A 16,187-nucleotide genomic window follows, 5' to 3' on the forward strand; every position below is an offset into this window, starting at 1 on the left:
AAGAAAACACGAGGGTTATGGTATGTGTGGCCTCCATGGCACTCACTTATATATACCAAATGCTTGGGTGATCAAATAATACGTGGTCAGACAGGAAACCTAGATGATTTGGGTTTATGCCAATAATTGAGCATTAATAGATGACGTGTATCAGTAATTCTAATAATATTTCAAGTATTAACTCGATCGATATTATTATAATATCTTATATGTGGTTAAGTTGATTAAAATTATGAACTATTAAGAAAATCAACAACAATGAACTTAACTAGAGATGAGCATGAGACTCAAGCCCAACGAGTTTCGACCCGACCCGATTAAATCTGATTTTTTAAAATTTCGGCTTCAGGTCGGGTCCAAATATGTTTAATTCAAAATGTCTATTAAAATTGTACCCAAAAATAAAAAATAAAATGAAGTAATTGGTTTGGTAATTTACTTTCCACCACCTAATGATGAGTGGTGAGTCAGCAACGACGAGGTGGCTCAATTGCTATTAAACAGCTTTTTTAATGCATAATTTAACCCAAAAATTTGGAACACAATCGCCTAACATAAATACACGTGGCTCAATCGCTACTAAACTAATAAATTATTGGCTCTTTGCTAACCAACCACGTCTTTGGGATAATTTGACTCATTCATATTTTATTTGAATAATTGATCATTATAAAGTTAAAATAATAATAAAACAATTATTTATATTTTTATACTTTTATAGGATCGACTAATTTTATTAAAAATAAGAAATATTAAGGTAATCTTCTACCGATCAATTTTCAATCATGGCATGAGAGGTTGAATAGTAACAAAAATTAGGTTGCTGATTGTATTAAGATAATAATTTCATTATAATATATAATTCATTACAGTTCATTACTAATTTATATTTACTTTTAACAATTGTGTTGTTTGAAGGATAAATTTTTTCTAGAAGTCTCAGACGATTATTTGAAGCAAGCGTTAGGAAAGAAATTGAGAGACCACAAGAGTTCCTTGAAAAAGAAATACTTTAATAATGATCTTAGTCTAGAACAAAAGCTGCAAAATGTTCCACTTGGAATGCTCATGTATCAGTGGGAAGATGCAGTCAGGTTTTAGAGTTCAAAGAAAAGAGATGAATGATGTGAACTTTAAAAAATATTATTATGTCACTATAATTTTCACTTTATAACTCGTTTAAATTTCAAATTGTAGGATCTAGAGCACATTGGTATTGCTAGCAGACAACATAAAAAGTTTACTCATACAACTGGATCGAAAAGCTTTGCTCGTGTAGCTCATGATGAGGTATTCTTTTCTTAATTATGATTATTCACATAGTAATGAACATTTTTCTTATTATTTATTAATTTTTCTTAAGTACTAATTTATGTTCTCCATTGTAGGAAATTACGTCCGACAATCGAGTTGGACGAATACAACTCTTGAAACTGACACATAGAAAAAAAGGATGGTATCCTATGGCTCTTAAAGTTGCAGAAATAATGGTATATTTATTGCACATAAAATTCAAATTATATTATACTTATATTTGGATTAACGTTTGAATTTATTCTAAATTCTTAATTAATTCTTAGGAAAAATTGAATGATAAAAGGATGGAGTATGAACCGATGAATTTATCTCATGGTTCCATCAATGTGGATTAGATTGAAAATCAAGTTATTGTCTAAGTTTTTGGTCTTGAAAGATATGGTCAAGTTCACTACTAGGGATCATTCGTTATCCCATCCAAATATTTTGGTTTCAGTTCGTCTCAGTACATGCCATCACAGAGCCAATCGTCTCAATCATAAGTTATTCGATTGAAATAACAGTTGACTACAATGGATGACAAATTTACGCAAATGAAAGCCGAAACTGAAGCGAAAGAAGCATCATATCAACTAAATATGATGAATTTCAACAACTTGAAGCTATGAAGCAGATGATGCAGCAATTTCAATTGCGAAATTCACCACCCTAGGTGAATTTCTTAGGTTCATGCTCTTATCACTAGTACTTGTTGAACTACATTCATTTGACTTAATGTTAAACTATATTACATTTGACTTAATGTTGAACTACATTAATTGAATGGTTTGTAAACTTTATTTATTTATGTTGTTAAGTATTTAATTTGAGACATATCAAGGTTGATATTGGATATTAACTGTTACATGATATGTTAAATTTGGGCAATAAAGAATATAAAATGAATATTTGTAAATCAATCTCGATTAGCGGCTTTTAAGGATGAAAATAAGGAGTACACATTTGCGGCGTTTATATAAAAAACGCCACTAAATATCATAATCTTTTGTAGCGTTTATACAAAAATGCCGCTAAATGTAAAAACATGTTGCGACGTTTATGTAAAAAACGTTGCTAAATATCATAATTTTTTGCAACGTTTATACAAAAAAATCCACTGAATGTCCACACTTATTGCAACGTTTATACAAAAAATGCCATTAAATGTCCACACCTATTGCGGCGTTTATAAAATGAACGCCGCTAAAAGTACAAACCTAATACAACATTTTTCTGCTAATGTTTGCAACATTAATTTAGCGATGCTTTTGTTTCTGTCGGGAATCTTTTTTACGGTGCTTAAAAACATCGCTATAAAACTTGAAAAACGCTGCTATAGTCCCATTCCGCTGTAATGTCTACACTAAAAAGAAAAGAAGTAAAAAACTTTAAGGTTACGTAAAACTTTGGTACACTAATATATTTCTAGTTTTATATCTAAAATGTTTTATTATCTATCTTAAAAACATTTCTTAACATTCGACTTATATTAAAAATATCGTACTATATAACTATAGAGTTCAAGGAGAATTTTTGTCCTTGTAGTAGGCTCAATTTATTATTTTCGTCCATATGATATTTTTGCATCAAGTTACCCTCAAAATTATTTAATTGTACCATCTTATACCTTAAATTCTAAACACTAAATACTAACCCACAACCCTTAAACCCTAAACACTACCCCTAAATCCTAACTAAAAACTCTAAACAATAGTAAATATTTTAAACATTGATGCGATTGAGCAACTTCGATGGTTAAATTAATGCGAAAATACCATATGGACGAAAATGATAAATTGGACTAATTACGGAGACAAAAGTGACCCTCCAGTCTAATTATAATTATAATACATACGCATAGGTATAAAAGATTGATTCTTGATTCCTTATACTCAGCGGGTCAATGTTCATATTTGTTTCATACCATTGATTCTGTATTAGCAATGTGTGGATGATTTATGTATTCAAAACCTTTTATCGGACAATCCGAGGGATTGGTTTTTGAATTATTGCTGTTGGTAAATAATTCTGAGATTTCTTCCATTGTTTGATATAAAATTAAATTAGAGATGTCAAAGTGGGCCAATTGAAGGGAAGCAATCAGTATATTTGTACAAGTGGACCGTCTTTGATTCAGATTCTGCTATGAATTATTGTGATGATTTGAGATAATAATTTCACCATGTGTTTTCTTGGTTTACTGGCTATTATTCTTTCTTACAATTCTCTAATTTCAATCATTACTTGATTATACAAACACTTGTCAAATTTAATAATTATTTTTAAATTTTTAAATATTTTTAGCAGTTAATAAATTTGATTTTGATAGATTTTTTAATAAGATTTTTATCAAAGGTTTATGATTAGTCAAAAGACTTATCTTATGAAAATATTCAAAATTATAATCGAAGGAGAAATATTTTCGAAAACTTTTAATATACGAAAATCTTAAAAAAAAATGAAAATGGTAGAACAATTGTGAACGTGAAAATGATGTATTTTGCCTACATTTTCATATTTAATAAAACATGACATTGATATTCATTTCATTCGATGGGCTCTCGTCATAGTGATTCTTCTTGTCTATTGTCCTTATATATCCAATTCATTCTAATGATGCTCTCATTACAATGGTTACTGTTACCAAATTGAGTTAGTTCTGATACAACCTACTAATTTAAGATTATAATATATGAAAATGGATGTGATTGAAAATATGAAAAATAAATTACAGGTTGAGCACAATTTAAAATGTGATATTCTTTGTAACGTTTTAGGTTGCAACCGAAAATATTATAGAGAATGTAACATTGTAGGCTGCATCCAACCTAAAATGTCACGTTTTTATCGCATTTTTTGTGGTGCCCATTTTCTTCGTTTTTAGTCTTAAATTAAGTTATTTTTTAGACTTTCCCCAATTTGAAGATTGATATCAAGTTTAATTTTTTTTTTGGAATGGGTGTTTTGTATTGTATTCAAAAGTATACTTACAATATGAGATACAAAGGATGAGTCTCGTTAAAAACATCTCTAAACCTAAGTGGAGGAAAAAGAGTGCGCCATGAAAGTATTGTTGAGGAAACCTCACTAGAGCATCACACGATCCATCCAAATGAACACATAGCCTCCTAGATAGAAAATCAACGGGTAGGGAAAACAAAGTTCCCTAGGCACAAGTAAACGGAACCTGCGAACACTATTACCCGCAACCATGGAAGGCAAGCACAAACCCTTTGCTCGTCACATCAAAACAATTCTTCCATCAAACTGTACTTGGATATGCCAGACTTGCATCTAAAGACATTAACGATGTAGCAATGGTAAAACTGAAGCAGAGCTATTAGCAGCTTGCACCACTTATCCACACAACCATTCAAGAAGTCCCCCGGGCCTAAACTACTCTAACATGCAGAGTAGTCCCCATTCAAGATGTCCCAAGCATCAATCCGAGTGTTAATGATGACCCAACCGAAAGTCCCCCGGGCCTAAACTACTATTGTACTGAAATCTCGATCCCTCAGTCCCACCTACACTCAAGTGAAGCACACCTATTTTAGCAAAGCTTGAGCGCCTGGAAACAAGTCTCAACTCTACATTCTGCACTCCTAGATAATTGCGTTTGGCAAGTTGGTGATATCTCACAAATAACGATCATCTCCAATAAAAAACTAACCCATTCCCTGCACCACCCGACAACATATATAACTCAACAAGCAACACCATTCCCTATCTATTATGACATTGTCAGGACTTAACAACACTCTCTGCAGTGCAACCAAAATCAATCAAGACCACCACCGTCTAGGTCCCTTCGTTAAAAGAAACACAATAATCAGTATCCATAGGACATTTTACAAACATCTCCACAACCAAAGCCATGCAATGTGCTTGAACTGGGGCTCCCCACTCACTAGGATCTATAGAATCGATCTCTTTCTCCAACAGCTTTGTATCAATCGGAGAAGAAAACATCCAACAAATGTTAGAAATTTTGATTTCGATTCATATAATTTAAGTAATTGATAATTGTTGTTGTTGTACACACGGTGATGATTAGTATAGTATTGAGGAGACAATTATAGGGTGTAAATCCCTCCGTCTCATACCATGGAAATATAAGTTTGAGTGGTGTTATGTGTAACTGAAAAGTAGAGGGACCTTTCGGTTATTTTGTGATTTAAAAAACATAATGGAATCAAAAAAAAATTTAATTTCACATAGCATACAATTTTTTTTCTCAAGGCTCTTCTTTTTCTCTCTTAAAAGAAAACAAAAACACTCTCTATTTTGGGATTCTAATTCTTTCATCAAGAATCAAACAAGTCTTGATATCATCACAAGGCGAATTAAGGATTATACATTATTGGGATTAGATAATATTTATTATTTCTTGTTTTTAGGATATTCAACTATCATAATGGAATTATCAAGTAAGTTTTCATTTCTTTTATTGTAATTCTTAATAATTATGCCATGAGCTTGATTTGGTTGATTTAATTACCCTATCAAGGTGTGTTAATTTCTTCCGCATAGAAGATTAACTGATTTTAACATTTGGCATCAGAGACAAGTTTGATAGGAATTAAATCACCAATTTAGGTTTAATAAGAAATTTGAGTAATTTTTCTTATTAAAGCTTTCATAAGAAATTTGGGTATTTTCTTATTGAAGATTAATTGAAGTTGCAAATTGACAATTGATTATGATATTGTTGTTAAATTGATTGTTAATTGATAAGGAACAATGATATGATCCCGATTTGATGTTGAATGATGTTGCTGTGGAGAGTGAAGTTGCCGAGGCAAGTAGAGTTAATGACGTTGCCGTGACAAGTGAAGTTACCGTGGCAAGTATAGGATCACATCAAACAATTTTAGATCATGATTTAAATCTTTAATATTTTAGTGAGTACATTAGTCACCAAAGTGGCCCACTCGAAATTCATTAAATGATTTATATTATGTTTATAAATGTTTATTTGATGTAGCATCATAAATGACATTTAAGTATAATAAACATTTATAGTTATTAACATGTAGTTATACAATTACACAAAGGTAGATCTTACTCATGGTTAATAACAATTAAAGTAGGTTATGAACTTTGTTTAACTAATATATAAGTTACATCCAAAGATGACTTGTATGTTAAAGTAAACTTAATGATGACCTTATATATGTTATAAGAATAATGTATGTTTGATAATTGTTGGTTGTGTTTAGATTTAGCCCAAAGATGAATTTAAATGCAATGTTTTGGTATATGTTATAGTCTGAATTGTGGTTTAAATTCAAAGCAATTAATATGTAAGATGTAAATGTTTGCATTGGTCTCTACTATGTCAAATATGACTTCCAATGGTATCAAGTTTAATGGGTAGAACTATGATGATTGAATCGAATATGTCAAACTAAATGTTGGCCTTTTGGGACTCAATTTAGCTCTAGTTATGGATGAACCCACTAAACCGACCGATACTAGTCTAGAGGCAGACAAGAAACTGTAGGAGAACTGGGAGAAATCTAATAGGTTTATAATGAGCTTTCTTAAGCTTAGTATAGTGCATAATATTAAGCCTTCCCTGCCCAAGACTGAGAATGTGAGGGAATTTGTGGCTGAAATTAAGAAGTGTACTATGATTAACATTGTGGATAAGTCTGTTGATGATATTCTCATTGATGATTTATCTAATAGAGAGCACATTATAGCTTAGTCAATGGAAGAACACATTACTCACATGGTGAATATCTATAACCGGCTTAAAAGTTTGGATATGGATCTTGGTGAGAGGATGTTGGTTGAGTTCATTTTGAAATCATGTAAGGGTGATGATTTCAAGAAATTTTGGAGAACATTCAACCAACTTAAGGGAAAATGGTCTCTTTCGGATGCTAAGGCCATGCTCTTGCTAGGGGAGGCAAGGCAAAGGGAAGACCTTAAGGTCAAACTTCCTCAATACAACTTTTCCTATTGTGGTAATTTAAACACTGGTTCTAGTGGCGGCAAAGCTCCAATTAAGAATGGAAGAACAAGGGAAAGCAGTCATTTAAGTTACAGCCTGGTAAAGGGCAATGAGGGGTTGAAAAGATACTGGAATGTTTCTTTTGCAACAAACCTAGACACAAGAATGTTGATTGCCCAAAGAGGAAAGCATGGTTTGGAAAAAGAGGTATACATTTTGTTTCCGTATGCTTTAATCAAATCTGATTGAGGTACCTTCTAATACTTAGTGCTTGATACTGGTGCAACCACTCATGTTTCTAATGTTATGTAGGGTTACCTAAATATATACCGAATGCCGAAAAGTGAAAGCTTTCTATTTATGGGAAACATGGTGAAGGCTAGAATTGAAGGTGTAGGGACATATAGAATTGTGTTAGACACGGGCTATTGCCTTGATCTAGAGAAGTGTCTATATGTTCCATATTGCTCTAGAAATGTTGTTTCTATTTCTAGGTTGGATGTTTTAGGATTTGATTTTAGGATTGGACATGGTTGTTTTTCATTGTATCATGGAACAAACTTTTGTGGTACTGGTTTATGGTCGGATACTTTATATTGTTTCAATCTAAATTCTACTTTTGTTAATTCACTATTTAATGTTGATGTTGAATGTCATGTTGGTATGAAAAGGAATGTACTCAATGAATATTCTGCGGACTTGTGGCATAAAAAACTCTGTCATATATCCAAAGAAAGGATTTTGAGGCTAATTAAAAGTGGAGTTTTGTCTCAATCGGATTTTATCGATTGAAATGATACTTGTGTGGATTGCATTAAGAGTAAGCAAACCAAACATGTATCAAAACATGCTGCCACAAGAAGTAGTGGATTACTTGATTTAATACACACATATATTTGTGGTCCTTTCGATGTACCGTCATTGATGATTACTCTAGGTACTGTTACCTATATTTACTGTATGAAAGAACTCAATTAGTTGATGTCCTTGAGACATTCATTACGGAGGTTGAGAGACAATTAAATAGAAAGGTTAAGGTAATATGTTCCGATAGAGGTGGTGAATATCATAGAAAGACATCAGAAGTTGGACAAATTTCAGGTCCATTTAAGAAACTTCTCGAGTCTAAGGGCATTTGTGCGCAGTATACAATGCCTGGATCGCCACATCAAAATGATGTAGCGAAAAGGCCAAATCATACATTGATGGAAATAGAGAGATGTATAATGAATGATAGTTCTATACCTGCTTCATTGTGAATGTATGCATTGAGGATTGTCGCATACATATTGAATAGGGTACCTGGTAAGGTAATTCTTAAGAAACCTAAGTAGTTATCAAGAACCTGTCCAATCTGCTCATTGACATTGTAACCCCCTGAACCAAGTGAACGCTCCTCCCAAAGACGACAAATCAATTAAGCTTCTTTCCTAAGTAAACTCAGTGAACAATCTCATTGCACTCGAATCCTGCGAGCCTTCCAACCTTTCCTACTCTGATAAAACGACATTGAAATCCCCTCTGACGATAATCGGTAATCTCAAATTCACTACTATGTTGGTTAATTGAGTGAAGAACTCCTCTCTCTAGGATCGTTATGTCCGTAGATGTTCAACAAACCCAACAGTAAATTGGCCTGGGTGATTCTGCCAACAATCACTGCCACTCTATTGAACACTCTCATTTGTTCCACTTGCAAGAAATTTGCATCCCACAACGTAATCAACCCTCCCGGTGCATCATCAAAAAATGTAACTTTTGCCTCGTGGAAGCTTCTGTCTTTCAAACGAGATAGAACACTCTACTTTACAATTGTCATTTTCTACTCTGGTATGAAAGCAACCCTTGCTTTACTCCTATGTAAGATCTTGCTTACAGCTTCGGACCTTCTCAACCTTACCCAACCCTCTCACATTCCAAGTAATAATAGAGAGATTCATAAACAAAAACAAAAACACATGATCGAAAAAGAGTTGATGCACCTGAGAAGTTTCAGCTAAGAAACAACTTCCATATCCTCCAACAGCCCTCTCACCTCAGACGTAGGGGCGCTGAACTCCTCACCAAGTCGTTTCTCAACTTCAATCGTGGCTATCGCCTCTAATGTTGGATTTACTCTTGGCTCCTTCTCTCGGATTAGTCGAGAAGGACACAGGTTGGTTCAGCAAAACACCAGCAGAGGAGCAATCACTCTTATTCTAGACCCTCTTGTTCCTTTTGATGTGGTTTTTGCTCTTCCCTTTACCCTTAGGCACTTTCCTAGTGTCCTTTATACATAGGTCGCTTGATCTCACACCTAGTCCGACTCACTTTAATTGGTCATTCGGTATAGGAACCCCTTCCTTTCCCACACCTCTAAATGATGAGCTCTCAACAGCTTCTATAGGCACATCTAATAATCTCAAGCATATGGATGGGAGTGTATTAACCTTCTCAGCACCACCCACAGTCTGCTATACAAATAATATATTATTTTTTATTTATAATATGAGATTGATGTATTTTGTTTAATTTTTATTGGTATTGCTGTTCTTTTTGGCTAAATATTGGTCACTTTTGTTTTGATTTAGTTGTATTTTGATTACCAAATTTCAAAAAGTTGTCTTTTAATTATTCACATTACCGATTTGCTACAATTTAATCAGTAACTCTCGTTATTTTAATAATGTGACACATTAAATTTCTAGTATAAATTTCTAATGACTTAAATTTTAGACAAAATTATCAATTTAGCCTTAACTTTTATTTCATTCATTTTAACAGTCTTACAAAAACTCTCTTAAACCCATAATTCTAAAAAATTCTATGTCGCTAATCATCATCTTCGACAATTGTTGGTCCTTATAATTTTCGACCACTAGTGAAAATTCAATGTCCATTTCACCGAAAAATACTCTAAATTCAATAAATACAACCTAAAATCTTTGGGTTTCCTCTTTTAGATCTCCCAAAACCCATTTCGGGATCACACCAATTTCACATTTTCCAGGGCACATTAGTTCACAGTTAGGATAGGGTAGACTTGGCCACAATTAGGCCCTTGCCATCCCTATACCCTTAATATGGTCATCGCGTCGCCTGGTACATCGACACCTAAAAGTAAAATCACAGTAAGCATTCTATACCCTACATGATCTATGGACTGTGCCTTCCTTCTCCGAGGTGCTCCCCAGGACATGGTACATAATAGAGAGACAAAATCCCAAGCATTCAACGATAGTACCGCATCGGGAATAGAATATCCAATTCATGGAAGTGCTGACCGATCGAGAGGCCTCTCAACATTATAAATATAATTTAATTTTTTTTTAAATTTATTTTGTTTAAAATATCGAGAGGTCAACAAACAACAATACTTGAGGTCTATTTATTTGGAAGAATATTCTATTAAAAATGTTTGCTTTTTTATCATATGTGGTTAAAAGAAAACTTTTGGGTCAATGAAAAACAATTTACGGTAAAGAAAAAGACTCTTTTCTCTGATTTTATCTCAAACCGATCCTTCTGTCGAGGGTTCTCTCAATTATATTTATAATATTTAGGAAACTATGCTTATTCATTGGGTGCATATAAGTTAAGTCTTGACGATGATACAATAAAAAATTATGACATTCCAACTGTCGAGCCTGATCCATATTACGAGTCAACATAATTTTACTCTCCATGCTCATGCCAAAGCTGCTTGCACCATTTCATATAATCCTACATCAATAAATGGACAACTCTTTCTCATTCCTTGGTCAGATTATATTATCATGCCATGTGCCATTACATTATCATGCCATGTGATAGAATGTAACATTCAGAACAGTAGGTTTTAAGGTTTACGGCATGCAGTTTCAGAGTGCTATAAATCAGCATTACGTTCATTGATAACATGAAAACATAGGGGATAAGATCAGCTAAGCTGCTCTGCAGGGAAAAGAAAAGTCACCTTATTTTATGCCCTATGAGACGTGGAACAAAACGGAGAAGCCATTTTAGACATTCGGAGGTGGCCAAATCTTGTCGAGTAATTCCTCGACCCGCTTCGTTTGCTTAACGTATCCGTCCAGTCCGGCAGCCAGAAGCTCCACAGATGAAGGTCCCATAGCTGCTCCAAGGCTTAATTGGTCCCACTTTGTGAGCTGAACATAGAGACGAATATAAATCAACAAAATGTTTCAAAGACCTTAACCAATGCCTCTTGACCCCAGATGTAAGGAGTCGAGTGCTGTTTTAAGTAAGGTCTCAGTTTAGAATCTTATGAACGAAAAAAAAGAGCGTTTTGACAGCTTTCTCCCTGTTTAGGACCAGATCAGGCACTTGACTCCTTACAAAGTGGTGATGATCTCAATATAGAGGTACAAGGCCTAATTATAACAAAAATTGCGGCAAACAGCTGGTAAAGCAGCAACCATGGACCGATGAATGGTACAAGGGACATATAAAAGCTGTTTCGGTTTTCTATTTTCCAACAAGGAATTATACGTAAACCAAACTGGTACATGGAACAAAATATTCAGGATCGACTACTTTACTATCTCGGTGAAATCACTATATCGACATTAACTTCGTCATTATGACGAGCAGTGAGTTTCGGTTTCCTTTTCCCCGTTTTCTTTTCAGTTCTGACAATTGACAATATGGAAAAAGAGCGTACCTCTTCAGCAGTGAAATCATAGTTGGCAGCAGACTGTGGCGAAAGCCTCCTCACGTAAGAGTACTTCTCATCGGGTGCGGTAATTGATTCTTTCATTGACTGCAATATCTTCAAGGGTGCTATGATATAGTCAACCCTGAATGAAATAAATCATAAAAGATGTTTAAGAACAAGAGAATATAAATATTCGAATCTGGATTTGTAATGATTTCTGATTAAATGGATAACGATTGATTGTTCGAGTCATATGATACCCCAGCAGACTGAATAAATCCTGCTTGTTTCGAACTGCAGCAGCCATCAACTTTGATTTATGTCCATATTTGCGAATGTAGTTATAAGCTTTTGTCACCTGCAACGACAAACAAAAGTCAAAAGTACATCGATTTCAAAACTACAGATAGACTTTAATGCACTTCAGAATTCACAAAACCATAATGTGGCTGCTCATAGAAACAGTTGTTCAGATCGAAGTACTCAACCAAAAACCTATAAACCGCAAGATAAGGCAACACTGTAAAATCAAAAGTTGTTTAACTAACCAGAGCCAACCCGGGATCCTCTCCTCTTTGAATGGAAGCTTCAATCTCAGGGTCACCGGAATGATTGCGTGCCCAATCCTGAAGAAAGAAAAAGAATGTGTTTCAAGGATAATAAAAGATCAAGGTTTTCAGACGAAAGTCACCCAAGGTTTTCTGGGGGAAAAATTACCCTAACACGGCCAACGAAAATCTGGATAACAGAAGCACCAGCTTGGGCTGCAGCTGCAGCTTGAGCAAAGCTAAAGCAAAACAAGCAATGATAAGAAAAAGAAAAGTAAAATCAGGTAAAATCTGAAGTCAAACAAGCAACAACGATTGTTAACGTAGTCGTATACCTATAAACAAAAGTCAAATGTGTTTGTATACCCTCAGATTCAAGCAGTCTCGAGGCTTCAATTCCCTGTATAACCAACAAGCAATAGTAAGAACCATTTAAGTCTTATGTCCGACGACTATCAAGACTTGCCGTCTTCACAAATGAGTATTTACACAATTAATTGAGATTACTCACTTGCCAAGTTGAAGGAATTTTAAACAACAAACGCTCAGGAGGAACATCAATCTCATTATACAACTTCAGTAAGTCATGAACCTGCAGATCCCCCAATAAGCTTTTCAACAATAAAACCAGATACCAAACAGCAATCATACAACAAACTCAAAAGAAAACTCGCTAGCAATATAACGGAGGCATAAGAAGAGTAAGTACCCTCCTAATAATACCATGTGTGTCATAAGCCAGACGAGCATCCACTTCAGTCGAAACTCGACCGGGAACTAGCTTTGCCAAGTCGCCACCAGCATTTACTAAAGCCTACACTTATTGAACAAACAAAAGTCGAGTATATTAATGATCAAATTCTAGTTTTCTTCCCTTACTTGTCAATGAAAATTAACATTAGATTGCATAACACCACAAATTCATGCATTATTACTTAATAGAGCATAAGATACAAACCTTATTAAAGAAACAAGACAACCTCAGTTCAGAATTGTCAAGTCTAGAACAAGTTGAATCCGCCAAGGCCATATCCACAGCATTCTAAACAAAAACAATAACGAAAATTAACTAGTTAATATATATATATATATATATAGATATAGATATATGCTTTGTGTTAAGGGTGCTTATTGAGCGAATCGATCATGAGCAGTGCTTGACTCTACTCGATACTCGATAAGTTCGATAAAATTTTGCTCGACCTATGACTTGTTCGACTTGACTCGTTGCTCATTAAGCTCGTCAGAATTTTTGCCTTATTTTTTTCAATATATATAAAAAAATTTATTAATACCATTCAGAGCTTAATATAAATATAAATTAACAAATTTGACCCAAAAAAATGATCAAAATAGTGTGAAAAGCAATTCCAAAATCTAGACTTCAAAGTAACAATCCACACACTAAAATAAGATATTACAACCAAAGTAACAATACACATATACACCAAACAAACATATTACAACCATTCTTTTGAAATCAACTTACTAAGATCTAGAGTAAATCAACTCATCGAACTTGAACTACTCATGAAATGCTCAACTCAGTTAGCACCCCTACTTTGTGTATACCAATTTCTTATGACAATGCTTACTCTAAAAATGGTATCCGGAAGGCCCAATATACCCAACAGCAGTGAAGAGCTAACAGTTGCAGCAGTAGGTGGAAACCTATAAATTCCAATTGATTAGTATAAAAAGAAGTCCTTTTAGACTAATTTTTTCATTAAAAGAACCCAAAAGTCCAAAACAAAACAATCTTTACTTTTCAAAATCATCAAAGATGACAGTGTCAGGAACAATCTCACTGAAAGTAGACACAGCATCCAATTCAGTAGACAACCCTGAATTTTCCCAAAGCAGAAAAAAAACAAATTTTAAAATCAACCCATGAATTAAATCCAAATAACTAAAAATGGTTACAGATTCGATCAAAGGGAGGAATAAAACCAGTGTCGAGAGGGGAGAAGCCCGAGGAGGAGGCACGAATAGCAGGGAAAGATAAGTTGAATTTGAAGAACAGATTCGAAGAACAACACCCATTTGCAAATCTCAGTCTTGATTTTGGCAAAGTAGAAGAAGAAGAAAAAGAGAGAAATGGTGATGGCGAAGATTGCAAGGAGAGTGACATTTTTTTGTTTAAAATTACTTTTCGCGTGAGGGTGAAAGCTCCTTTCCGTTATTGGAAAAGGGTTTTGCCGGAATGGACGTGTTATATATTTGGATAAATCATCATAAATTTCATCGATCAATTTTATTATTATTTTTATTTTAATCATTAAAATATATTTTTAATTAAATTATTTAATTGTCATATTGTTTTTATTTTAACCATTTAAAATTAAATCATAAATAATAAAATGATAAAACTAATATATTTTGAATTAATAATTGATATTCAATATATTGATTGATTAATTGATGTCGGATTTTCAAAGGCCCATTTATTTTAATGATAAAACAAATTTTTAGTTGACGAAAATATCAAATTTTTTTGATAAAATATATGTATTTTCATCCAAAGAAAGGAGTAAGTTGCTAAAAAAACAATCCACAAACAAAACAAACATATATACTTATCACCCCAAAACAAAATCAATTACATAATCTTCATATCTTCTTCACTTGTACAACAATTTCAATACAAGAAAAAATTCCCTGCCCGCTCCTATACAAATGTTAAAAAAATTTTCTATTCCTTTCCTTCCAAGTAAAAAATATGAATGCAATCCAAGCAATCTTAAACAAAAAAGTGGAAATGAACTTACCCTTTCAACGAGCAAGCGCCCATCCCAACTTGGTCTCCCAGCTACTAGAACTACAATGATGCTCCCCCCAGTGTGCCAAGACCATCCTCCAAATCTCACTAAAAAAAGAACACTCCAAGAAGATATGATTCTTACTTTCATCTACATCTCCATACACACGAACTCTCCACCACCATCCCCATATGACACAATCTATCTTTGGTACCAAGCCTATCCAACAAAGTCATCCAAGAGATAACAACATGTCTAGGGACATGCAGTGGGAACCACACCAGTCTCTACCAAGCAACCTTCACATTCCTTTCTCTAATCTCATGCCATATCCACCTCATCCGAACCTCTTGGCAACTAGCCACAGAAACAGCCCCAATAGTCTTCCTAAGAGAATAGATCTTCCTTAAGCTCTAACTTATTCCAATATTAAGAGTAAAACTTTACGCATCAACCCCCTTAATCACATAACATCTCACCCACGCAACCCAAAGAAAGCCTTTATAAGCTAAAAGTTTTCCTTAGAAGTTGCAGAAGGCACGCAAGATTCCAACACCTTACATCTTTTAAACCCAAAACCCCTAAGACCCAAGTTAGAAGTTTTAAGATAACCCGATTGAGCCTTAAAAGTAATCTAGGAGACCCATTTAAGGTTTTGGGATAGTTTGGGCTTCTTATGAGCTGGGCTTGAGCCCATCTATACTAACAAGGAGTATTTTTAGAAGTTGACCAAAATAGAGTGACCAAGTGGGGAATAACCTAAAAAATCACCTAAAGGTTGATATCATTTATGGGATGTTATGTCACATATGGGGACTTTATCCCCTTGCACTCTTACTCTTCTTTCAAAACCCTTCCTCATTCCTTCTGTAGAATCTCAATCGCATTCTAGAAGCTCTAAGGTAAGAACCTTAAGCTCCTCATTCCAAGCTTCATTTCAAGCTCTTATTCTCTTCTTTCCATCAAGGTAGCAAAAAGTGGGTTTT

General features: G+C 34.1%; 1 protein-coding gene across 1 annotated transcript; it reads right to left on the reverse strand.

Annotated features, from left to right (window-relative positions):
• Positions 1-11,188: 11,188 nt before the first annotated feature.
• Positions 11,189-14,605, reverse strand: LOC120175265 (transaldolase-like). Its single transcript, XM_039181931.1, has 12 exons — positions 14,393-14,605; positions 14,208-14,286; positions 14,038-14,113; positions 13,401-13,484; positions 13,152-13,256; positions 12,954-13,034; positions 12,778-12,842; positions 12,612-12,681; positions 12,443-12,520; positions 12,155-12,252; positions 11,901-12,036; positions 11,189-11,385 (listed from the first exon to the last, which is right to left on the reverse strand). The coding sequence occupies exons 1-12, from the start codon at positions 14,571-14,573 to the stop codon at positions 11,239-11,241; spliced, it is 1,200 nt and encodes a 399-aa protein (XP_039037862.1). The 5' UTR covers positions 14,574-14,605; the 3' UTR covers positions 11,189-11,238.
• Between the last annotated feature and the right edge of the window lie 1,582 nt (positions 14,606-16,187).

The sequence above is a fragment of the Hibiscus syriacus genome, unplaced genomic scaffold, assembly GCF_006381635.1.
Source record: "Hibiscus syriacus cultivar Baekdansim isolate YM2019G1 unplaced genomic scaffold, ASM638163v2 tig00112159_pilon, whole genome shotgun sequence".
Classification (NCBI taxonomy): Eukaryota; Viridiplantae; Streptophyta; class Magnoliopsida; order Malvales; family Malvaceae; genus Hibiscus; species Hibiscus syriacus.

Bases quoted from the DNA above. Each gene is read 5' to 3' on its own strand.
- LOC120175265 (XM_039181931.1), bottom strand. From the start codon at position 14,573: ATGTCACTCTCCTTGCAATCTTCGCCATCACCATTTCTCTCTTTTTCT. The intron at 13,035-13,151 runs GTACTTACTCTT...GGGGATCTGCAG, and splicing joins CACATGGTATTATTAGGAGG to GTTCATGACTTACTGAAGTT. The intron at 12,682-12,777 runs GTATACGACTAC...GTTTTGCTTTAG, and splicing joins CATTTGACTTTTGTTTATAG to CTTTGCTCAAGCTGCAGCTG.